General features: G+C 43.5%; 1 protein-coding gene across 3 annotated transcripts in view; it reads right to left on the bottom strand.

Annotated features, from left to right (window-relative positions):
- SLC9A8 (solute carrier family 9 member A8) overlaps positions 1-26911 on the bottom strand; it is a 68951-nt gene that overhangs the window by 26955 nt on the left and 15085 nt on the right. For all 3 annotated transcript variants that reach the window (XR_006891102.1, XR_006891103.1, XM_046678965.1), the window contains exons 4-8: positions 20310-20368; positions 15520-15603; positions 11531-11632; positions 10415-10449; positions 5071-5214 (exon numbers count right to left, since the gene is read on the bottom strand). Coding sequence is in view for 1 of the 3 variants with exons in the window: in XM_046678965.1 (XP_046534921.1) it covers positions 5071-5214; positions 10415-10449; positions 11531-11632; positions 15520-15603; positions 20310-20368 (424 nt within the window). In the remaining 2 variants the exon portion in view is untranslated. The remainder of the gene's footprint in view (positions 1-5070; positions 5215-10414; positions 10450-11530; positions 11633-15519; positions 15604-20309; positions 20369-26911) is intronic.

Here is a 26911-nt window from a genome sequence, read left to right as displayed (position 1 = left end):
GTTAACCAGGTGAAGAAATGAGGGAAAGCACCCCAGCAGACGGAACAGCATGTGCAGAGGCAGGGACCCAAGAATAGGTGGCACATTATGGAGCATTCAACTACATAAGTCAGTACAGACAAAACACGTGAATGGGGGGAGGGGCGGCTGGGGAAGACAGCGGCAAGAGATAAGGCAGGCGCAGCAGGCAGTGCAGGGCCTGGGAAAGGCTTTTGATGAACCAAGCTAGGGAGTCCTGACGGCCCTGGGGAGTCATGGGGGTGTTTTCAGGACAGGGCGGGATTCCTGTGATAAAACCTGAAATTGAGGCTATGGCAGGAAGATGAGAATGGAATTGGCTAGAGAAGAAATGCCATTGGATACAGGCCAAGAGGGTGGATTTAGGAGGCATTAGGGGCAAGAATTGAAAGAACTTTCCTTTTACTATAACACAACAAAGTAAAATGTCAGAAGCCATTAAATTAAATTGTCGGTTTTACCCCCAAATGGAAAAGAAAACCATTATACATTAAGATGGAGTCATTCTCATTAAATATCCTCCCCCTGCTGATTCTCCCTTTGGACTCTCTCTCAATCCCTCCCTCCCTCCTGTACTATCCTCTGTCCTAGGGCTAATGCCTCACAGATCTCTATAGCTGTGTCCTTGTCTTCCTAAGGACCAACCCACTCTCTCCTCAGGGGCCTGAATGACCTTTCAAATACACATCTGATCAGGTTACTGGCCTATTCAAAACCCAACAGCTCCCTGCTGCTTTTTAAGGAGGAAACCCAGTCTCCTTAGCAGACCTGGCTCCCCTGCCCGCCATACCTCTCTGTCCCATCTCCTCCTCATTCAGAGCAGGCCTCATTGTCCCTGGCACCTCCCTGTAGGTCATCTTTCATTCTTCCCTGGCTCCAGCTAGCTCCCTGGTTTGTTCCTCAGAACCCAAGCTCAGTGTTATTTCCTCAGGGACACCTGCCCTGACCCCTTCCACAGGTCAGCTCATTTACAGGCTCTCCTGTGCCTGCTTTCTCCACCACAGCACGTGAAAACTAACGCCTCCTTCCATGAGGCCCAGGCCTGTGTCCACCTTGTTCACTGCCATATGTCCAGGGCCTGAGGCAAAGCCCAGCACACAAAGGTCACAATCAATTTTTGCTGAATCAGTAAACGAAACAAAGAATACTTAAGAGTAATATTCAGCTTTATTTATTTTTTTTTTGAGGAAGATTTACCCCTAAGCTAACATCTGCTGCCAATCCTCCTCTTTTTGCTGAGGAAGATTGGCCCTGAGCTAACATCTGTTTTATATGTGGGACACCTGCCACAGCATGGCTTGATAAACAGTGGGTAGGTCTGCTCCTGAGATCTGAACTGCTGAACTCCCGGCTGCTGAAGCAGAGCATGCAAACTTAACCACTGTGCCACTGGGCTGGCCCCTCAGTTTCATTTTTAATCAGCGTTTCACAAACTGGTATGATTTTAAGGCAGGATAATCTCCGATAAAAGGATAGCTTGATCAAATAACCTTAGGAAACCTTTCATGGCCATTCACAGCACAATACAACATAATAAAGGTTCTGAGATGTCCTGCAAAAAAGAAAGCGCTTTTCACGCAAAAGTTTTCCAGACTCACCTGAATGTGCAATCTCCCCCATGCCCTTTCCTTCCCAGCAGGTCACAGGTTAACAGCTCACCTTGGGGAGCGCCGGAGCCAACGAGGTTCTTATTGGGAAAGTGCGTCTGAAGACTAAGATCACCTACAGTTCCCAAATGGATCTGTGGGCCACGTGCATGGTGTCCTGCCCCCACCCCACTGCCACAGCTGGTACAACATTGGTGTCACTGCTTTCTTTTTACACAGGGGAGGCTGAGGCCCAAAGAGAGTGACTAACTGGGGGAGGTCACACCACAGATTAATAGCAGACCCAGGGTGAGGCCAACGGTTTCTGAACTCGGGATAAATGAAAGTAGAATTCAGACTCTTTCAGGTCTGGTAACTGTCCACGTTTTATTTTTTCAAGTCATGGTTCTTATACCTTAAAGAATAAATGACAGTGCTTCTTTAGGATCCATTTCACGAGCTTAAGCTATAGCTGGAGAAAATAAAAGAGTTCCTCTACAGCAATTATGAGAATAAACTGTCATAGTAACAAATCAAAGATAAAAATAACTTAAAGTTAATGAAGAAACAGAAGATACTTAGCTTTCTGGCATTTATGAAAGTGGAAACATTAAAAAATGGTCATTTATGAAGTATACCCCTTAAAAACAAGACATGATTCTACCTTATAACCAAAAAAAGCTGATAATAGCCCCCTCCTGTACCGCCAAAAAAAAAAAAGGCAGGCTTACCATGCCCCCTCTCTCCCTCTTCTCTCTGAAAATGACACCTTGTCTGAGAAAGCTTCCTCAAACCCTTCACAGTGGTTGTTTTGCCTTCATACCCAAGGCACTGTGTTCACTTCTCTCTGAGCATCTTTCTCCCACCTTGGACTGAGCTCAAGTACAACTGGTCTCCGAGTAGCATCTGGCACACAGAGGCCCCTCACCAAATGCTGATGGCGGGCGACCAGCCTTTAGCACGTCTAGAGAGTCAGTGAGGCTGGATGTGGCTCAGGTCAGTGACTGCCACCCTAGCCTGTCGGAGGCGGAGGCCGGACACTACAGATGCCTGTGGTCCACAGATCCAATTTGAGGAACTGTCATCATAGGTGATCTTGGCCTTCAAAAGCACTTTTCCAGGAAGAACTTTTGGCTACTTATAATGATGCCATCACTTCTCATCTTAAAAAGAAAATCTTATATAATCTTTGGCCTTTTTGTGGCAAAGAGACCTGGAAAAGCTCAGAAAAGATCCTACTTCTAACAGATTAAAAAATAAACAAATAAATTAGAGACAAAGAAGTTGAGTTTAGATCCTAATGTAGAAAAATAACACATGATGTCATCTCCAATTTCAGTAAAGTTCTTTATCACAAATGTTCAATACGTGCAGCCAGGACATGAGATAAAAGTCAAAACCAGAAAGCTAAGAAGCTTTCAGAGTAGATCTCAAATAAGAAAAAATATTGCCATCAGATTTCTTAAAGGTCTTACAGCATGGTGTCTGATAATTTCCTAATAGAGTTATAGAAACTTTTGCCAAGAGAAACATGAAAAAGTCAAAAATAGGGAGCTGGTTAAATAGGTCACAGTAAATCCATAGAAAGGAACACTCTGTAACCAGTAAAATGACGTTATAGAAGATTAGTTTACAAACTCTGTCCAATGGAAAAGTCACAATACAGTACATGGCATACAAGCCCATCTAAATAAAATATACGTATACTTCTACCAAATTGTTAACCATAATTATCTCTGAGTAGTACCAGTCCATGTAATTTTTTTTTCTTTTTTGCTTGTGTTTTCTAAATTTTATATGAAGAATATACGTATTACTTTTTGAGTAATAAAAATTTTACAGTTTGTTTTGTTTTGTTTGTCTGCTGAGCATCTCTTGCAATTAAGCAGCATTTGGTAAATTCTTTCTGTAAAATTAGGATAAAAATGGCAAACAGAGTGAAACAATAACCAGGGGTGGAAGCAGAAGAGGAAAGGCTGTCATGTTAACTGATGTCAGATGCTTTCCACACAGCATCACACGTAACTCTTCAACCGAGGCAGATGTATTCTCACCCTCACTTTACTGCTGAGAAGCCTGTGGCTCAGAGGCGTGAAGGAGCTGGCACAGGATCACACAGCTATGAGTGGCATCAGCAGGACTTGAAGCCAAGTCTGCCTGACTCCAAACCCTGGGCTCTTTCCACCATAAACTGTTGTTTTAGGCCAACACAAGAATTCTGAATGAAGTCTGTTAAGAAAATGCTACCTACCATGGAGTGGTTATGCTTAGCAAGGATCTCCACAAAAAGGAAACAAGTCAGTATTCAGATAGCGGAAATTCTGTTCTCTAACAGAACACAGATTGGCCCCTAAAATTCTCTTAGCTCATCTAGGATACACTATCCAGGATCTTTTCTCCAACTGCTTTGACTGTCTATGCCTTCTCTGTTTTTTGGCAAAACTGTTTGGGTCTCCTGCCCACATAAGCTAATGAACAGCACAAAACGCAGAGTTTGAGGGAACAGGCCTGCAGCAGATAAATGCATTTGAGATTATCGTAAATTCATTCCATTTTCCCAATGACTGTTTTTTTAAGGACTGGCACCTGAGCTAACATCTGTTGCCAATCTTCTTTTTTCTTCCTTCTTCTCTCCAAAGCCCCCCAGTACATAGCTGTATATTCTAGTTGTAGGTCCTTCTGGTTCCATGTGGGATGCCACCTCAGCATGGCTCGATGAGTGGTACTAGGCCCACGCCCGGGATCCCAAGCAGTGAAAGCCTGGGCTGCCGAAGTGGAGCACGTGAACTTACCCACTCGGCCACGGGGCCGGCCCCTCCCAATGACCTCTTGATATTTTATGAGTCATCTTTAATTTTTCAGATCCTCTCAACTAGGCAGTAATACCAACGAACATTTGGAAAAGATGAGCAGTTTCCAAGTAGCTTTCACACAATGGCATCTCAAGGTGGGAGGCCTGTTAGTATCACTACCTTATTTTACAGCTGTGAAAACAAAGGTGACACGCAACAGCTCCTGAGTGGGAGAGCGGGACCTCTGTCTAGTGCTTTCATCTGCAACAATGCTGCCCCGACACTGATCCCTCGACTGGCTGCTCCATCATCATCTGGGGAACTTAGTAAAAACCTAAGTTCTTGGGACTCACCCCAGACCAAATGAATCAGAAGCTCTGAGGGTGGGCCTGGGAATACTACATTTCATTAGCATCCCCAGTGACACTGATGAGAAGCTGGGCTCAAAACCACTGCGAAAAGGCAGCTCATAAAAGGTGGACTCTCCTCTCCTAATCACCCCCGGGCCTTGATGATATTCTTGGGGCATGTCAAGCCTTGTCAAAACGGAGAGATGGAGAAGCAGGTGACCCAATCACCCAGAGGACAAGCAACCGTAAAGGCAGCTGCATGGAAATATTTGTCCCTTTGTCACAGGGACCTTTAGTTCCATCACTTGAAGAAAGCACACTTACTTGGTCAGGACAATGGAGACTGCATCGTTGAGAATACTCTCTCCAAAAACCAGCATGTTGAGCACTGGGTCCACATGAAGTGCATTGAAAATAGCAATAGTAGCTACTGGATCAACAGCAGAAATTAGGGAGCCAAATGCAAAACTGTAAAGAAGACAAAAGGAAGGGGTATTCTGTAATGCTTATCGCTTGGTCCACACAGGAAAACATTAAAGCCAAGGACTGTATTTGATATAACATAATAGGACACACAGTAGCTGAAGCAACTACAGAAGATGGTGTATCTTTTTCTACTTACAATATCTGCTAATTGACTCTGTGGGTAGAGCAGTGAAAGGCCCACTCTAAAAGGAGTTGTTAGCAATGGCCCGGTTTTCCACTGTAAGTACCGAGACTTTCTTTTGACCAATGATGGATGGAAGACTTTTGCTTAAATACATTACACACTTCCCAAGGTTTTTAGTCAGAGCAGCTGGAACCATGATGGCCCGGGGGCCTTCCCCACATGGCCCATGAGCTCCTGGGTCTGACCTCTGCTTTGCCCCTAGCCACTATCTGTGACTGAGCTCAGCCTCCATTCCAGATTTGCAACGTGTAAGAAAGTACCAAAGCCAGAAGCAACTCCAGTGTGGTTCAAGGCATGGGCAGCTTGGGTGGCAGAGACCAGCGCCAGCGCTGCCTCCCCAGGCCACGGCTCTCACTGACAACACCCATGGAGGTCTCATTACCTCCAACAAACAGGTAGTAATTGCCTAACATGTTTCAGGCACTGCGGCAAACAATAATAGCAAACATTAATGTGGCACTTACCATGTCCCAGGCACTCTGCGAAGCACTTTAGAGAGTACCCAACAATCCACACAGCAACCATATGAGATGGTACTACTAGTGCCCCGATTACACAGGCAAAACTGAGGGACAATGAGGTTAAGTAACTTGTCCAAGGTCAGACAGCTAACAAGTAGCAGAGCCAGGATTCAACCGCAGGCCATTTGGCTCAGAGTCGGTGCTCCTAACAACTACACTTGATATAGCAATATCCAGAGACTAAGACCAATTTTGAAAATGGCAAGCATTACCCAGGAAATTAGGGTGACAAGAGAAAGAGTAACCTTGTGGGCGGGGTAGGGGCCACTTAGAGTGGGTGGTCAGGAAGAGAGGACACACCTGAACAAGGACCTACATGACAAGAAGCAGGCGGCCAGGCCAAGATCCGGGGGCAGTGGCAACAGCAAGCTACCTCTGAGGTGGGAGCAAGCTTGGTTGCCTGAGAAACAAAAAGGTTAGTGTGGCAGTAGTGTGGTGAGGGCAAATGGGAGACATTAGAGGCTGGTGGGGAGGCAGGGCCTCATCCCCTGTGGGCCTGTGGGCCACCTAAGGAGTCTGGGTGATTTGTCTCTCATCCCATTTGTCTTCTTTCCCCCTCAGCATTCTTGCAAGCCTTCTATTCCTTCCAACTGCTATGCCCGGCACTTTCTTTCTACTTCAGCAGAATGGTTAGGTCTGCCCTCTTCCACAACACATGACAAAACATGGAGCCCCAAGGGGACAGGTCTGCGTGGGGACATAAGCCAGAGACTATCCGCCTCTGTTTCTGGCCCGTATCAAGCCTGCAGTCTGGGAGGGGAGAGGGTGCCACTTGGCCTGGCGACGGGAGCATGCTTGGTCCCCTCTGTCATCACCTGCAGCCCTCGATGCTCATTTGACCCCAGGCTCAGGGAGAGGAGTGCCGGCAGAGCACATACCTGGCTACCTTGCCAGTCAACAGTTCTCTCCGTAAATCAGTAATCTGGCACACTAGTTTCCATGGCAGCTCCCTGTGAGTTTGCTTAATGTAAATTCATGCAGAGAGCCTGCTCACCTCAGGGGCAGCCTCCAAACCCCAAGCTGAGGATCAGACCCCAAAGGATGGTCTTAGCTTAGACCAGTTCCCAGACTTTCCCTATTCTCATAGAGGTTGTCACATGCCCTATGAGCTGTGACGTTACCTGCCTCTTGCCCTCACTGTGAGTGCCAAGGGGGTGGGCACTGTTTTAGCCTTGGGTGTATTCCCAGGATCTGGACTGGGATGGCCCAGAGATATCTGTGGGAGGCAGGCAGGAGGGAGGGACGGGGGAGGGAAGGAAAGGTAACGGCACTAAATGGCTGTCGACCTGGAAGGCCCTGTCCTGTGGGCAGCTGGCCTTGAGGCTCTTGTGCTACAACCCAGACACAGAGCTTCTTCTCTCTCCTCTTCTTTTATTCCCACTCTCATCACCCATGGCAACATCAAGGGGGCCTCGAAGGAAGAACACCTAAAAAGTGTGTCCTGAAAGGGAGGGAGAGGCAAGGGAGGCGAAGCTGGGAGCCTTTGGTGTGTTGTGTGCTGACTGTGTGTGGCTCAGCTGGCCCCTCCCTCCATTCTCATGCCCAGTGCAGCAGAATGGACAGCCACAGTTCTCTCTGCTCCACACTCACTCCCCTGGTTTTGGTAACGGCACCCCAATTTTCCTTTGGGGAGCCGCACCTCCCCCTCTCTCCATCCATGGGGTTGCGTGGGGCTCTAGAAGTGAGCAGAGGACCCAAGCTCGGTCAATGAGGGCCATCAACAGGCATTTACCAGGTCATCAGGAGTGAGGTGGCCCTTTTGTCAGGGATGGCTGAAGCGAGGGTGAGGTGACTAAGAGCCATCAGTGCTGCCACATGAAGTGAGCATGCCCGAGGAGGAAACGAATCAGGGAAGACCTGAGCTGCGACAGTGAGAGGAGAGAATCCTGCCACTGTGGGCCCCTGGAGGCTGTCATACCAGAAGCCACCACCCCGGGGACACTTCAGTTCGATGAACTAACAAACTTCTTTCTTGCTAAAACTAGTTTGTGTTAGGTTTCAGTTGCACTGAAAGAGGTCTGCCTAATGTTCTTTGTCAAAGTCCCCGTGGCATCCTGACCTGGAAATCAGAGAACAGGAACCAGAAGATGATGAACAGATAGAGGGAGGGAGAGATGGAAAGAGCTGTGTTAAAGCAAATACAGTGAAAAGGTAATTGTAGAAAGGAGGTGGTGGTCACAGGGGCGTCCACTGTACAATGCCTCACCTTTTCTGTATGTTTGAAACTGTCACAATAAAAAGTTGGAGGGAAATGCTTTGCATAAATCATGTAACACATTTAGCTTTGGCTGGGAATCTAAGTTGGGGCAGAGTATTTCTGACAGTGAATATGAAAAGTCTGAGACATGCACTGACTGAATCTTCGAGAGCTCTGAATCCAAGGGGTCATTCCACCATGCCATCAGTTGCTCCACTTTGCACCTTCATGACCCAATTCTTTAAAAGGCCAGACACTAGAAGTTTAACTTAAAAATGTCTTTTCTTTATTCCATTATCTCAAAAGATAGCAACACCAAGAAAACAAAAAGGAAATAGACTGGGACAGTGAAATAATTCAGGGCGTGTCTATGAGTAAATCTCTCTCCAGCAAAAATATCACCAAAATAAAACCTGTGCAACAAAGTTATTTTTATATTTCCTATAAGCGCAGAGGCCTATGTGTCTCATGTTTGATCTGCATGGTGTTTTGAAAAGTTGAATAAATTGTCACTATCTGAAAACTAGAAAATTCCCTATTAAAATCTAGAAACTTGGCCTCTTTTGAAAAGAATTTCTTAAACACCTAGTAACTCTGGGCCCATAATGGTAATTACTAGGTGGAGCTGACAAGTAGCTGTCCCTTCAGACAGGGTGTGCTCTCTGGCTCCCCACTGTCCCCACCTCTGGACACACATCTGGCCAGCTTCCCTTTGTCAAGCGCTCTGCCAGGCCCTGCAGTTGTGTGGGTTTGCAACTGCTGGCTAATTTTCTCCAGAGCAGTCCCCACCTGTGGGTCCCCTTCTGTGGGACAGGCACTTTCTAACAGGAAGGGAAATGTCTGCAGGTAGAGAGAGAAAACTCTACTCGGTTCTTTGTCTGCTCGTCCAAGGGGAAATTCTTTGACTCCTCTCCCTGTGAACATCCCAACCACAGGTTCAATTCAATTTCACAAGAAATTTATCAAGCATTTTCTGTATCTCTAACCAGCTGCCCCCAAATAGGCTGAAGGCTTGAAGGCTGACATTCCTTTACAATGAAGGCTGTGTTTTGGGCATTTTTTTTCACTTGCAAAATACAGTCATGTGCCGCTTAATGATGGGATACATTCTGAGAAACGTGTCATTAAGCGATTTCAACATCAGAGTGCACTTACACAAACCTGGATGGTACAGCCTACTACACACCTAGGCTCTAGGTACTAACCTTAGGGGACCACTGTCGTGTGCACAGTTCGTCGTTAACTGAAATGCTATGCAGCATGTGACTACCTACAAAACGCAGGGCATCAGTTCTGCTTAATTTCCAGCTCCTCATGGAATAGGAATGTGACTTTTGCTACTTGTTTATACATCAAGGCTATCTTGCAACAAAAGCTCTGAAATTTATGTCCTCAGGGAAGGGGGGAATGAGTTTGTCCTCAAAGCAGTCCAGAGGTTATCAGAGGCACATTTCCCATGAAAAGGGCTCCAAGTTTCTGGTCACCAAGTTGCTGCTAAAGGCTGAAAGCTCTGGCTGGCCCAATGGGAGGCCAGCTCCCAAGCCACGCCACAGGACAGAAGCAAGCACTGATGGTGGATGTAGAAACAGAGCAAGACGGCAGACTTGCTGCACTCCTCACAGAGGGAAACCAGGCCACGTCTGCCTGTGCACTTTTTCAGCTCTAGATCTGGTACCTTCCCAGAGACAGCTGCCTAGGTTATTCTCGCTAAGCCGATTATGGAAACTCCTGGACTGGCTCCTAGATGGCAGCTCTGAGGACTCACTGGAGTAGCTTCAGACGGAGAACATCCACGATAGAGCCCTTGGCCCTGCCTGCTTCCTCCACCCAGCCAGCCCCACCTCAGGCTTGATGGGAAGCTTAGAGGAAAGATTCATACCTCACTCCTCCCTCCGTCCCTAATCTAGCGAGAAATTAACTCGTCATTATGGCCACTGAAAAGACTCAGAAATTAGCTGGAGACAACTCAATAATAAAAGGACACTGGTGCCGCCTGTGGTGTAGGCGGGGCTAGTTAAGTGACCAGAGTTATTCCCTCTAAAGCTTAACTAAACCAGTCCTTTCAATTGGCAGTGCTCTGATTAGAGATCTTCAAAATTCCTTAACATAATTTTCATTCACTTTAGAGGCACAAATTAATTCAGAACAGATTCTACAACAGAAATCATCAGCAAAACAAAAAGAGAGACAGAACAGAGAAGAATCACGCCCAGGAATCAATGAGGAGAGAAGTTCCCCGAGAAAAGCGGTCACACGGGTGTTATGGTAGGAAAGCTTTACCTGTCTGTCATGTTGAGTTTAGAGATTACATCAGCCTGTAAAATAAAACACACAAACACACAGACACAAAAAAACCCCCTGGAGAACAGCCAAGAAGATTAAAATGTCCATTACTGCTTTATTACAAACAAACAAGGACATTAATCTTCAATCCCCAAACCACTCGAAAAATAGGGGAAACTCCTAAATTTTAGTTTAAGCGTGCACTTGATCATCATACAACAAAAGTATGGAAAAGAATGCCACCATTTTTCAAGCCAAATTAACTACAGTTTCCTTCTCTAAAGTTTTCCCATTTGACACTAGAAGCTAAGCAAGGAAGGGTGCATGACAGGCAGATTTATTCTGGTGCTCCTGAGGCAGCTAAAGGTGACATCAGATGGAATGGGCTTTGCTCTACAGATATCCGAAGAAGAAAACACTTCTGACGTACAAAGGAGGAATCTGCCTGAAACTCAGTCTTAGTTTACAGAATCGGGGCAGGAAAACCTTCTGCAGCTAACACTAAAGGAAAAGAACTGCCACATGCATAGACGTGCATAACGCACAACTACAGGTATTACCTTCCTAGGTAGGTTTGGCTTAAATAAACTCTAATTTGAACTCAAACTATAAAACACCCAATTGATCACACTGGAAATTAGTTTAGCAATGGTAGAAAATTCAGAGTATATGACTCTACAGGTGGACGGCTTAGAATTGAGTGAACACATTCAGGATTATTTCTGATTTTTAAAATGCAAATTTTTATTAAAAAAGCAGCATTTAACTCTGATTCAGTCTATCTGACAACACAACTGATACTGTTACAAGTTGAAGAGCTTTACCGCTTTACTTTTAGGTATTCCAACTTAAGACAATATTGGTTTGCAAATAAAATGAAATGCTTTCGGGGATTATGAAAAAGATTCACTCAGTTCCAGACACCAAAGCTCTTTGAGACACTTAGAAACAACGTCAGCATGCCTTTACCGTGCCTCGTATCTGGATTTCCTTCCCGCAGAGCTTCTATCTTGAGCGTAAAACCCAGGCCCCATGAGGAGTCCCCACCCCACCTCCCTGCACTAGCTCTAAGAATGTAAGATTTTCAAAGTTTTTCAAAGATGTTTTTCTTACCTGACCCAGAAAATAAATTCCTCCACCTACTACAAAAGCAGAAATTGCTGTACCAAAAACAGCAAATAGGGTGATGGAACCAATATTTTGAAAGAAGTTACCCTGTTTGAAAGAACAGAAATGAGAGAAATGATTAGAAAGGCTGGCTCAGGCAGTGGAGGCGCAGACCCCGACACCTGCCCTCCTCACACGCTTGATTTTATGCAAAGAGGACCATCACCCACCCCATTTGGCAAGCTGGAAGCCTGGGAGTCTTCCCTCACCTCCACATCTGACGGCAGACCCACGTCCTCTGGCTTTCACCCCCCCCCACGTCACTCACATCTCCCGGCTTCTCTCCATCCCCCTCTCCACTGCCCTTGTCCAAGCTGCCATCATCTCTCCCCTGTACCACTGCAATAGCTTCTAACCAGTCTCAATCATTCCTGACCCCTTGCCCCCCACTCTCCAAGGGCTTCCAGAATGATCTTTGCAAAAGACAAATCTGACTGTGCTGCCTTCACTCTGACCCCCACCTGCACTCGAAATGCAGCTAAAACCCAACCAGAACCTGGATGGTTTAGCCTGTGATGGCCTCTAACTCGCCATGTCCTCTGGTCCAGTCACACAGATGGCTTTTTGTTCTGTGCACACTTTGTGCTCCTGGGCTTGGACCACTCTTCCCTCCTCTTTGCCTGGTGAACTCTAATCACCCTAAGATCTCAGGACATTTTGACTTTTCCTGAGGGACGCCTTCTGTGATCCCTGAGCCAGGTCAGATCCTACTTTATGCTCTCAAAGCACAACGACCCTCTCCTGGTAGCACTTGACATGGCTGAAGTTTTACATTTATTTAGGTAACTATCTGACTGACGTCTGTCTTTCCCCCTAGGCTGCAGGCTCAACAGGGAAATGGCCACATCTGTTTTTGTACAACAGTCACTGACAATGCCTGTCGGCCGGAAGATGCCTAATGAATAGGTACTGAAGAAATTAACTCTGCTTCATGTCTGATCAAAGGCCAAAGTTTACACAATATCATTTTTCCTTTAATTAAGAAAAGGCATATCATTACAAAGAATGTCAAGATAATAGGTAATACTATCAGAAACTCCCTCTTGCTATCCAGGTCTTTTAAACAATTTTATTTCACTCTATCAGTATCATCATCAAATAACAGATAAAATATATTTTCATCCATACTTCACAGCATTTAAAGGAAAATATTTGAGTCCAAGTAGCATGGTATTATCTTTTGAATTTCCATAAAATTAAGAAAATTATGTTATTTATTAGGCTCCTGTGGACTCCACTTAGAAACAACACCCAGCAACCTTAATGATGCCTGATTGTGGGTGTGGACAAGGAATCTCATCTTTTTGCTCAGAAATTGTCAAGCCAGAGACAACAGGAACTGATACTTTAAAGCTCACTTCAAAAGAGCGTCCTCAGCTCAGCAGTGACAGCTCCACTAAGCCTATCTCCTTCAGGAAGCTTCTCTGTTTCATTTGTTGCAATTTTGATTTGGCTGCCCCAAATCTGACAGTCAATTACTTTGTTTGGCATATTAATCTTTAGCACACAAAGAACTTTAAAATAACTCAAGGCAAATACACTGAATTGTTTTTTCTAAATAAGAGGCTTTCATCTATGAGTTTCTCTTTGCAGAGAGCTACTTTATTTTGTTATTTAAAAACAGATTAAGCCTTCGTCTGTTTATAAGAATCTAATTCTGATCTAATCTATGTAGTTGGTTAATATTAATCTGGATATTGAAAATTTACCCAAATTCAAGTTACCACACTACAAGAACTTCCTTTTGCACATAAAGCAAATTTACCTGTTTTTCTGACATAATTAATGTTCTATTCTCTATACGACATTAACAATTTAAGGAAAATAGATGCCCACCTAATGTATATCAACTGATGATAATCTTATTGAAATTTTTATCCCAACTCCAAATTTACATCAGCAAATACAACAACATAGTCATGCATCACTTAACAATGGGGATATATTTTGAAAAATGTGTTCTTAGGTGATTTTGTCATTGTGCAAACATCACTTACAAAACCTAGATGGTGCAGCCTACTACACAGGTAGGCTACATGGTACTGATCTTATGGGACCACTGTTGTATATGTGGTCCATTGTTGACCACAACATTCTTATGCAGCACATCACTATTAAAATAAAACATTCAAAGTCGACCGCCTGTCTTCTTTGGGGGAGGGTAGGAAGTGGACAGAAGTCTCTGAATTCAAATTTCCACCTCTTATTGGTCCCTTTCACATAAATTGTCACATTTTCTGCTGGAAGGCCATCTTTAAAGAAATGTATTTCTAAGAAATTATTATTTTCCTCAAATTTTGAACAAGTTTATTTCCCCTCCCTCCAAAAAATTAGAAAATAAAAACTTTACATGCTTTAATATAATAATCAAAGTGTCATGTTTTAAAGTCCAAATCAAATCAATACCCTTAGCTTTGTTTTGAAATATGTTCATAATCTGCTCAAAGCTCTTTTAAGATTTGCTTACAAAATGAAGGAGTAAAACACATTGACTTTCCATTCCTTCTCGCTTGTTTTCTTTTTAACAACTATCTGATGTCAGTAATGGTTTATAAGATTTGGGAAGTTTTTTTTACATTAAACTTCCTTTTCACCTTTTTTTGGGGATAGTACAATAAAATAATAACTTTTTAAAAAATCTAGACTGAACATCTTAGGATATTTTTGCTTTAGTACCCAGGTGGAAAATTAAAAATTTAATATGTATGTTTTTTATGAAAATTCTCTTGACAAATTTAATTCTCAAGTTTAATAAGTTGCTATTAATAATAATACAATAATATTAATAACAAGAAGTGCTACCATTTATTTAATGTGGTGGGCGGTACTTTGCATACATTCTTTCATCTAGTGTAAACGTCAAAACAAGCTGGGAGGTAGGGTTTTTGGGGTTTTGCCTTTTGTTTTTAATTTCTACCTACTCAAAAGGAACCCACAGGGGGCAGCGCATGATTAGACCCAGGGCTCTCGGGCTCCAAAGTTCACGCCCTTTCCTCTCTCCAGGGCAGGCCTAATCTTACTCCTTCCAACCTTCAACATTTTTATCACATTCACAAAATAATGTATTATTAAATTACTATTAACACAACAGTATTAAATACCGTTGTATTACTTGTATTTTAAGTTGAGTCACCTTTTTATTTTAAAACAAATGTATTTATATTTAAAGAAAACTCATAGACAAGGAAAAAACCCATGCACGCACACAAACTGGCTTAAAAGTGAGAAGCTCCTGCCCAAGCAGACAGAGTCCCAGTGGAGGTGGGAGGACAGAGACCAGGAATGCCAGGGCAAAGAAGGGAACTCGGCAGGGGCCAGAGACGCTGCTCTCCAAGGCCGAGCTGGGGGGCCAAGAATGGGCCAGAAGGAGCTGGAAGACTAGAGGAAAGGATAGGACCCCAGACTGGGAAGGAGAAGCTGGGCCAGGGAGAGGGAGGGAAGAGATTGAGGCTTGGGGATCAGGGGAACATCAGCTGGGAGCTGAGGCCGAGGGAAGGGCACTGAGAGGGGAGACACTGAAGGACGGACGGGCCTAAGAAGAGAGAAAGGCCCCATGTGGTGAGCCGAGAGAATTCATACGTCTGGGGCACATGTCCCCGTTGCCCCAGGACATAGTCTGTCTTCTTAACATGTGTCAGTCTGTGTTCAGTAAGAGGAGTCAAAGTGTTGTCCGTGCACCACTTAACATCACTTTGGCCAACTTCCTAAGCAAAGTACTCCTCTACGAAAAACACGAGCTTAATAAGCCGCACTGCTTGAAACCACGTTTGCTCCCCTCCACCAGTCAGGCAGCACAGGGCAGCTTCTACCACACCCCCCAAGATGTTCACACAGAGCCTCCGCTGCCAAATTAACAGCCCCGCTTTGAAGGAACACGCCTTACAAACATGGGAAGCCATCCAGACCAAGAACACTAATGTGTGTCTGAGTCTCACCTTGTGTAATGAATATCCTGACTCAAATATAATAGGCGGAAGCAACAGGAGGAAAAACATATTTGGACGAAACATTTCTTCTTCCTGTAAATGTAAAGGGGTATTTTCAGAGACATGGAATTTGTGTAATTAAGAAATAAATCCATCATTCGAGAGCCAAAGTAATAATTCTCTCAGGGCCTGGCCCAGTGGAAACATACGTTTAAATGATGACCTGATAATTAAACCAAGCAGGAGGAGAGACCGAAAAAGAAAAACAAACCAAAAAATCCCCCTGTATTTAAAAAGAAAAACAAACCAAAAAAATCCCCCTGTATTTAAAAATGCGGGACAAGTGATTTTAGAGGGTGATCAGCAAAAGAAATAGAATGAACTGCTTCCAGACAGACAGTAGTACGCTTTTATTCTTTACTAAGGAAAGAAAATTAACATTAATATAGAAAACATTTCACTTCAAATAAAACACTTTCAAAAACAAGTCCTTGAATTGGAGTCCTCTGGGAAGGAGATAACGGGGAGCCCTCAAACAACCCACTGACAGGAAGGGCAAACCCACACATGTTGCACATGGCCCTGCCTCTTCCCTGCCTGTCACAGACAACTTGCCATTTTCCCAAATCTGACTGTAATGAAACAGTCCCCACCTCACTGTCCATGCGACTTGGGACATGGCTATAAACAAAGTGAGCCCCCTGCCACGCTTCTGGTACTTTCAAATATTAAGTACCATTATGAAAGGTATTTCCAGAATATGGCCATCTTTGGGGAGCTGAAATAAGAATTTAATTTTCTATATTAATATATCTAATTATTGGTGGATTTAAGGAAAACACATATTGGTCGTCAAACCCAAAATGACTACATGTAATACACAGTCTACTAAATACCACAAAATGAGGCCCTTTTCCACATGAAAATTTCTAGGCCACAATCTTGACAGTTTGATTTTTTGTCAAAATCCCTGTTCAAAGAAATGACTAAATGTATTCTTACAAATGTACAGCTGTTACCATACAGACCAAAATAACAACATTCAAAAAAGGCTCAAAATAGAAGCAAATGATGCGGTCTGAAAATGCCTTATGAAGTCTTAAAATAACTATCTGTACAACAAACTCATGACTCAGACTGGGACCATGTGAAAAGAAAAGGGCCGATCTCCGCGTTTCGTGGGGCCATCTATTCTCAGGATCTGTGCAGTGGGGGCACTGTACATCCTTTTGGAGTTTCAGAGACTAAACTCATCTGGGAGAAAGAAGAACCCACCTGCAGTAGGTTGCAATGTCCTGCAGCTCCAATTCAGGTCCACCTAGAACCTCAAAATGTGACCTTATTTGTAAACAGGGTCTTCGCAGATGTAATTAAGGGAAGAAACCAGATGAGATCATATACTGGATTAGGGCGGGCACTAAACTCAATGAGAGTGTCCTTTTAAGAGACAGAAAAGGACACAGAGACACAGAGAAGAAGTCCATGTGAAGACAGACTGAGGCAGAGATAGCAGTGATGCTGCCACAGCCACGGGACGCCTGGGACCACCCAAGCTGGAAGAAGCAATGAGGATTCTCCCTGACAGCCTGGATTCGCTCCCTGGAGGGAGCATGCCCAGCCAACACCTTGATTTCAGATTTCTGGCCTCTAGAATGATGACAGAATCAATCTCTGTTGTTTTCAGCCACCCAGTTCATGGTCATTTGTTACAGAAGCCACAGGAAATGCATACATTACCTTACTGTGACTAGTGTTACAGAAAGGTCCCAGGTTCCATTCAGCAACATCTCTCAAGTACCATTCTAGGTGGTACTTGAGCAGGGTGTGTCAAATACTGCTGACCCACAGACTGGGAGAGTCAGCCCCTTCTGACTCTTTTTCAATCCCAATTAAGTCAAAGACACCTCAGTCTGGTGCCACATGTGTAAAGCGTCTCTCCACTGTGCTGACCTCCCTTTCTGACAGAACAGGCCTGACCCGAGAGGTTTCAGCAGGCATCTGTACCACTTTGTTTTTATCATATTTATTTATAGAAACAATATTGAGGGGCCGGCCCAATGGTGCAGCAGTTAAGTTCGCATGTTCTGCTTCTCAGTGGCCTGGGGTTCGCTGGTTTGGATCCTGGGTACGGACATGGCACTGCTTGGCAAAAGCCATGCTGTGGCAGGCATCCCACATATAAAGTAGAGGAAGATGGGCAGGGATGTTAGCTCAGGGCCAGTCTTCCTCAGCAAAAAAAAAGGAGGATTGGCAGCAGTTAGCTCAGGGCTAATCTTCCTCAAAAAAAACCCCAAAAAACAATATTGGTTTCCCACCTGAAACAGTATTACGACGTTTCCTTTAAAATAAATGTATACGGTATACCAATGTTCACAGCAGCATTATTCACAATAGCCAAAAGGTGGAAACAACCCAAGGGTCCATCAACAGAGGAGTGGATAAACAAAGTGTAGTATATACCTACAATGGAGTATTCTTCAGCCATGGAAAGGAAGGAAATTCTGACACATGCTACAATGAGGATGAACCTTGAAAACACCACACTAAGTAAAATAAGCCAGACACAAAAGGACAAATATTGTATGAGTTCACTTATATGAAGTGCTTAGAACAGGTAAAGTCATAGAGACAGAAAGTAGAAGAGGGGCTACTGAAAAAAGATAGAAAATACTAAAAAAGATAGAAAGTAGACTGGAAAGTGAGGAGGGGAGGATGGGGAGGTTTGTTTAACGGGAAGTTTCTGTTAGGGATGATGAAAAACTTCTGGAAAGAGACAATGCTAATGATTAGACAACACTGAATGTATTTAACGCCACTGAACTGTACGCTTAAAAGTGGCTAAAATGATAAATTTTATGTTATGTATTTGTAGCACAAAAGACTTTTAAAAAATGGCTATAAAAAATGTACATAAACAAAAAAGCAAGTTCATTTAAAGAAATATGCTAAGCATATGAAGGCAGGTAGAAGGCAGGCCTGGGGAGACAGTTTGAACATAGAACTCACGGAAAGAAAACACCAGGCTCCTTCACTGTTTTTCCTATCCCCCTGCTCCCTGCAGCACCCAGTTTCCATACAGGTGTCCTGCTTCCCACAAACACCTGTTCCTCCAGGAAGCCTGCCCCGACTACCCCAGCCTAGAAACCTCGCCCTTTCAGCGTCAAGCACTGGTTGCCTGGACGGCTCTTTAAGCACTTAATTACATTCATCACCCAACTTTGAGTCGCTTGTCTATACTATTAAATATATTACTATATTTTAACTTGAAAAGTAACATCTGTTGAAAAATAAATTCAGTAACACTGAAGCATATAAAACTAAAGTGAAAGATAAGCTCCCCTCCTCTACTGAGAGCAGGGGTCACCAGCGTCGCCAGGGGAGCGGCTGCGGCTCAGTGCCTCCCATCTCTGCCAGGCAGAATGTGGGCCTGCTGTTAAGAGAGCTTCTGTTTTTTCAAGAGAAGGTAGAAGTTCAGGTTTTTATGTGAAATTTCCAGAATTTTATATAGATTAATAAAAATTTTAAATCAAACTAAATATTTTTTATTGTTTTTGAATCAATTCCAATTTTGATCAATTGATTTTAAATCAAATCAAACAAAATGTGTTAGCGGGTGATATCTACACATCAGGCTATATCCGGGAGTAGAGCGAGGGTTCCAGTCTGCAGCCCCCGACCCAGGATGAGCCACTGGACGGGAGCTGAATTTAACAAGCTGCAGGAAGGTGGGGACGTCATTCACAATGTGCTGCAGGGGGATGCCCCGCCCCAGCCGAGGGGAGTTCTAGATTAGGAGCTCAACAGACATCTTGAGAATTCATTTAAGACATGCAACATTTCCTGAAGATTATTTATAACAGTTTCAAAGTGTGATTTAGGTCAAACTACGTGGATTTTTTGCAAATTTTACACTGTACAGTTTACCAGGTAAATTAATCCTAGCACCGAGGAGCTGCAGCAAAGTAGGAGAGGCTCAAATACGAAAAATTTTAATCATACAATTCTTTAATACTTTGAAATGGACCTTATTTCCCTCCACAAAGTCAATTTTGTACACACAATCTCTCTGCTCAATACGGATGCTCAAGTTTACAAATGTCACATTAGTCCTCATACCACAAGAAGACGCTCAGGCTCTAAGGACCATTGTGTAAACACAAGGGTATGGACATCCACAAACTGAGGACAGCAGGGCACGGCAGAGAAAATACAGAATACGTCAGGCCAGAGGGTCTGGACACATGACTCAGCTCAGCCATTTTCTAGTTCTGTGGCGTTGGACATGTCCCAACTTCTCTGAGCCTCACTTTCTTCATCCGTCAAAGCGAGGTGACGATGAGACCCAGTCTACATTGCACAGCTGTCATAAGGACAACATGCGACACCATTTACACAGCATTCTGTAAGCTCCACAGCACTGGACAAACACATTTTATTATCCTCAGCTGTCAGAACGGAATTGGGAGCAATAAACATTGTTTAATGTTTAATGCTAATTAGAGCCTTTCCTCCCTATGCAGCAGATTAGCTAAGATTATAAAGATGCAAATAAATAGCAAAACATGACACTGAGTGCTCCCATGTTAACTTGAAACAGTATGAGATTTATGCTTTTTCAAAAAACTTAGATGTAAAGATATCAACACCAATCTAATAGAATATTAAAAAATTAATGGGACAACATAAACTTCACTGACAGTAATGATAAGAAAGCCACCATAACTATCAGTGTTACTAAAATTAAGAACAACCGATAAAAATTGTAATTATGTTAAAAAATGAACAGTTGGCAAACCTACCTTCCAATTTGCCAGTTTTTTAAACTCTATAATTTTTATAACGGCTCCCATCAGAATACCTAGAAGAGAAAATGTAAAGCTTAACATAAGTTTAAGACATGAGAAAGATCACTCAGGTTTATTATTCTAGAGAAATTGAATATTATTATGTCTCTAAATGGCTTTTATGGATTTCTGCAAGTTTTTTGTCTGAAAACACAAGAAAAAGTGTGAAGTTTGATGAGTCACAGGAACTTCTCACCTGCATCGCAGGCAAACATACTGTAATGAAGTCTACAAAAATCCAGAGGGGAGAAGCTTCAGAAAGCAAGACCAAAGGACAGTCTGCTTGGCACAGAGGACTAATGCCTGTCATTTGAGCTATGTCCCCCCATTTTGTAAGAAAGCTTACAAGCTAAGATTGCCCTGTACCGCTTATTCCTACCATTTTCAAAACACAGTCCAAGATCACTTTCTCAGCCTCGATGGCAGCTCTATGTATTTAGTTAGAGATAAAACCCCAATGCCGAAAATAACCTAAAGCAAAAATTGTGTGAAATTCCTGGAACATAACAGACCATCTAAGTTCAGGCATGTTTCCACAAAGCTGACAGGTTCATTACTCTCTCAAAGTGCCCACCAAAAATAATTCTCGAAGCAGCATCACGGGTACAATTTATGACTGCTCTCTTACTTTCTAGGGAAATGATTCTTAACCCTGCTGGCTCTTCAGAATCACCACGGGAGCTTGACACCTGAGCAGAACTGCAGCCCCCGCTAAGTCAGGACCTCTGGCAGGGGCGATACAAAGCCAGCCTGAAGACCACTGTCGCAGGCACTTCAACGCAGAGACTCCCCTCTCCCTACAGAGGAAGGCGCTTTCCCCATCAACAACAGGAAGCGGAGGAAACACACCTTGGGGTGGGAGTGAGGAGATTATACTGGAACACAGAACTTCAGTATTAGGAAAAGCAGCTGCACTAAAGCTAATTGTTGTGGGAGGAGGGTTGAGGCAAAGAGAGGAGACAAGTTAATTCTAATTTTATAAACCTCTATACTATTTGAATTATCATATACTATTAAACAACAGTAAAATTACTTTGAAAAAGAGAACAAGAGAAAATAGAGCTGAGCCACGAGGGGAGTCAATGACCAGGTTTTCAGAACAGAAGCTGCATACCCACTCGCCAGGCGGCACGAAAGCACTGACTCTGACCCCTCTCCAGCTCCAGTTCCCAAAGGCTTCTCTTTCCTTCTCCCTTCAAATTGTGTATACAGTTTAAGGAGTTTTTACGCAACTTTTTATTAACCAAATTGTTCATGAATACTTTGTAAAATGTTATAAATAAGACAACAGTCCCTTTTGGTGAGATGCCACTCCCATTCCCACTCTCTCTCCCCGCCCCAACGTAACCAGCCTTCTTGAAAAGTTTGGGGAAAATTCTATCACACCCTTCTCTATCCTCTCACATATTTATATGTAACCATACAGTACTGGGTGTGGGGGTGTGTAGATACACACAGCACACACCTGTGTGTATCTATACAAAATTTATGGAACTGTAATGTGTCATTCTACTACTTGCTATTTTGCTCACTGTTATGTCTTGGAGATCGAGTCAGGGATTATCACACATAGAGCTGCCTCGATCCTTTAAATAGTTCTACAGCATGGCATAAAAATGCCACAGCCTGAATAGATATTTCTCCAAAGAGGATATACAAATGGCCAACAAGCACATGAAAAGATGCTCAACATCATTAGTCATTACAGAAATGCAAATCAAAACCACAATGAGATACCTCTTCACACCCACTAGAATGGCTATAATAATAAAACATGGAAACCAAGTGTTGGCAAGGATATAGAGAAACTGGAATCCTCATACATTGCTAGTAGGAATGTAAAACAGTGTAGTCGCTGTGGGAAAACAGTTTGGCAATTCCTCAAAAAATAAAATAGAGTTACCACGTGACCCAGCAATTCCACCCGAGAGAACTGAAAACGTATGTTCATACCGAACCTTAGCCACTGATGTTCACTAACAGCATCATTCTTGATAGCCCAAAGGCAGAAACAACCCAAATGCCCATCAACTGAGAAATGGATAAACAGAATGTGGTCTATCCACACGATGGACTATTACCCAGCAATAAAAAGGACTGAAGCACTGACACATGCTGCAATGTGGATGAATCTTGAAAACATACTAAGTGAAAGAAGCCAGACACAAAAGACACATATTTTATGACCCATTTGTAGGAAAGATCCAGAAAAGGCAAATCTATAGAGACAGAAATGGTTGCCTGGAGCTGGAGAGGAGGGGTTTGGGGGTGATAGTTAAGGGGATGAGGCTTCTTTTTGGGGTGAAAATGTTCTAGAATTGGTGGTGATGGCTGCACAACCCTGTGAATACACTAAAACACACTAAATTGTACACTTTAAAACTGTGAAGTCTATGGTATGTGAATTACATTTAAAACTTTTTAAAAGTCACAGTTTTTTTAACCATTCCCCCAGTGATGGCTGTCTCCAACTGGTGGCTGCTAACAGCAGTGCTGCAATGAACACGCCTGTACGTGCCTCTTTGTGAAAGAGTGTGTCCCTAGGGCAGATCAAGGGACAGTGAATGGCATGAGCATTTTTATCTCTGAAAACGTTGCCAAACTGTCCTCCAAACCGGCTGTGCCAATTCACACCCGCGCCGCACCGGGGCGTCCCCACAGCCTCACCAACCCTGGGGAGTCACCAGACCTCAACATTTCCGCCAATGTCATGGGCAAGAAATGGCACTGTTAAGGTTCTACTTTGCATGGGCAGTCTGCATTCAGTAACCATTCCTGATCACTAGGGAAGGTGAGCCTCTCTTCATGGTTTCAGATTTCACTTTTAAAGCTAGTGTTTTTCTGCTCTACTAAAACCTCAACTTTCTGTTTCCCTTGTAAATGTACACCAAACTTTACCAAGATTAACGCTTTTGTAATTACATACGAAGCAGTAACGTTTGAAAATCAGTAATTATTCTATTGCCTAAGTTTGTCCATGTTATGATTTATGAGTTACTAGAAAGCTTTGAAAAATACGTGAGATGATTACTACTACTTCTACTATTATTATTATTCCTTGAGCAGTCCTTTTGAGATGTCCCAGAACTATGGTGCAGCACTAAATTGGCAAACTACTCCCTTACCTTCTGAGATAAAGGTTCAAAGTTAGGTCAAATCAATCTACTCTACAGGAGAAATTAATTTATACCACACAACTGGCCAGCAGATGAAAATAACCTGTATACTCCTATCAGTTAAAAGAAACTGAGCATTGCAAATTTTTATTTATCATTATAAAAAGGTGCTACTGTATTAATATATTTTAAAATATAAACAAAAAATACAGGTTATAAAAGAGTGAGATTAAAAATAAATAGAAATGCAAGTTCTAACATTTTCTTTTGACCCCAATGGATCTTTGCGCACACACCTCATTATGGACACCACTGGACTCATTCAAAACATTGCGAGCAATTAATCATTTGTTCAGCTCCTTCTTCCAGGATTTGTCACTTTAAATTATTTCTAATCCTCAAGAGAATGTTGCCGGTAGGAAGGCTCAGCGAATTTAAGTAGCCTGTCCCACAGCTCAGGGCCAGCAAGTGACACTGGACTGCTCGTTCTTGGGTGCATTCTACCACCTAATGATGCTAAAGACACAGGAGACCGCACTGCCACACTCCACCTGCACCACTGCGACCAACTGCTAATGCTCATCTCTCTCCCAGAGCGCACTGCTGGTCCACCATTATCACTGTGAAATATGAGCGTTCCCAATAATTTATGTTACAGGACAAACACTTAAGATGTAATAAGAAGAACAGGTTACAAAACAGTATGTAGAACATGATCCTAATGTCTTTAAAAATATTTATATATATGCACACATATATTTATTTATTTATTTGCACTGTGTTAAACACACATACACTCACCAAGCACTGTGCTAATGTACAAAATATACATTATTTTAGCTCAACTTAGCATTATTTTAATTGGCGCAAATTAGCAATTTTACATTAATTTAGTACAATTACCGTACAAAGTAGCAAGTGATGGTAATATTAATAGCAGCAACTAACAGTTATAGGTTACATAGCAGGGAGGCATTATTCTAAGTGATTTCTATGGCTTACCCAGTTTAATACCTGTAGTCCTATGAAGTGAAGGCATCGTCACCTGCATTTTACAGTAAGGAAACAAGCCTAAGGCCCAACATCACTTATGTAGTAAACAGCAGACCCAGAATAATTCTAACAATGAATTATTTTTATTTGATTATCTAATAGATGCATATAGTACAAAACTAAAAAGGTACCAAAGAGGAATACTACTCAGCCATAAAAAAGATGAAATCTTGGGGCTGGCCCCATGGCCGAGTGGTTAAGTTCGTGCGCTCCGCTGCAGGCGGCCCAGTGTTTCGTTGGTTCGAATCCTGGGTGCGGACATGGCACTGCTCATTAGACCACACTGAGGCAGCATCCCACATGCCACAGCTGGAGGGACCCACAACAAGGAATATACAACTATGTACTGGGGGGCTTTGGGGAGGAAAAGTAAAAAATAAAAAAATCTTTAAAAAAAAAAAAGATGAAATCTTGCCATTTGCCACAATATGGATGAACCTTGAGAGTATTATGCTAAGCAAAATAAGTCAGAGGGAGAAAGTCAAATACTGTATGCTCTCACTCGTAAATAGAAGATACAACAACGACAAACACAGAGAGACAGAGACTGGATTGGTGGTCACCAGAGGGGAAGCGGGGAGGAAGAAGGGTGAAAGGGGTGATAAGGCACACATGTGTTGCGACGGATTGTAATTAGTCTTTGGGTGGTGAACATGATGGAATCTACACAGAAATCAACCTATAATGATGTACACCTGAAATTTATATAATGCTATAAACCAATGTTACCACAATAAAAAAAAAAGTACAAAAGAGTATTCAGTGAAGACTTAAGTCTCTCTCCCATCCTTGTTTCCTTTTCTTCCCAGAGGCCACCAGTGTTACCAGTTTCTTGGTTACACATATGTTTCTTCTGAGAGTATCTGTGCGTTTACCATCATATATGTACATATAAAATGATTTTTAAGACAAATGGTATTAAGCATGCATTCTTCTGATTTTTTTAACTTACCACTCTATCTTGGAAACCATTCCGTGTCAAAGCATCTAGAGCTCCCCCCCACTTTTTGTTTTGTCAATGGCTGCAGTGTATTCCACTGTAGTAAGGTGCCATCCATCAGTATGTCCTCTAGCATGGCACTCAGGTGTTTTCCAGGTTTGCTATCACTGCCATTCCCATCTTAGTAAATACGTCATTCTACATATGTGAGGGTACGCCTAGGAAAAATTCTTGAACAGGGGATTGCTGGGTCAACGGTACAGGCATTTTAAATTTTGTAAAGAGCTTACCGGCTGCCTTCTGTGGTAGATGCTGCGAGGCTGCCCCGTCCCTTCACTAGGTCCATCTGTGTGAGCTGCTGCACGTGTTGGCGGCCAAGTGCTCGCACCTGTCCCCTTCTCCAGACATCCGCCCTTAGCTGCTAAGAGGCACCTCATCACCGAAGTTGTGCCCACCCTCACCAGCTAGGAGCCAATGACTAGCTGACAGGGAGTACAGAAGTCCAGCCCCCCTCGCTTTAAGGAGAGACAACCATGTTGTGAGTTCTTACCCCAGAGCCCTCCTCCTGCGGCTCAGGCTAGGCTTACCCTGAGATCACACCCGATGTTTGCCTCTCTCGCCTTCCCTAGTCTGGTTAACTTCCTTTAGATTTATTCTCAAAGAGCACCTCTCCATAAATTGCATGTCCCTAAACCCCTGTCTCAGACTCTGCTTTTAGGGAGCCGACCTACGACAGCTGATTCCGGGAGTGGAGTGGTCACAAGAAGCAAACTGGAAAGATGGTGTTCTGGAGTTGGATGACTCAGCAGCTGGCCCACATTGAGGACCCCAGCCCTGGGCGCAGGTAGTGACAGTCCCTCACCTGGGGTACCAGTGCCATTGCTACGGCTTTCACTTGTGGGGGATTGGGTGGGGACGCCAGTAGGGCAATACCTCTGACGTCAGAGGTATGGGGGAAATAATAACTATAAGAACAGGGGAATTGTGTGGTTGTTGCTTAACGCCATTGATGCTTTGAAAAGAGAAAATGACAGGCTCAGCCAATCACCAACTTAAAGCAAAGGGTGAGAGTCAGAGGGCCTCCTTGGTAGCATTTAAACAGACCCTCATCTCCTGCAGCTGGAGGGCTCCCAGAGCTGAAGATCAGGCACAGGACTCAACCGCAGGAGTGGCAGATCTTCAGAGAAAGCTGAACTCAAGAAGGGAAATCTCTGCCTTCTGCTATCAGGGCCCTGATAAGGAAGAAGCGGGACTCTGAGACACGGGAGGGGGTCACCTCAGGGAGACGCACACGAGTACCTTCAACTTTCAGATTCTGCACCCCCTGGGCCTGCAGAAGTGGCCTTCACCATCCTGCTGGAACACAGAGCTCCTAGGCTGTTTCAAGATTACACAGAAGCCTCAAATGAGGCGAGTGCTTGTGTTAACTACTCCTTTCTGTCATAATA

Source organism: Equus quagga, chromosome 12, assembly GCF_021613505.1.
Source record: "Equus quagga isolate Etosha38 chromosome 12, UCLA_HA_Equagga_1.0, whole genome shotgun sequence".
In the NCBI taxonomy this organism is placed as follows: Eukaryota; Metazoa; Chordata; class Mammalia; order Perissodactyla; family Equidae; genus Equus; species Equus quagga.
Note: the sequence above shows the minus strand (reverse complement) of the source record. Positions and strands in the feature narration are given on the sequence as shown.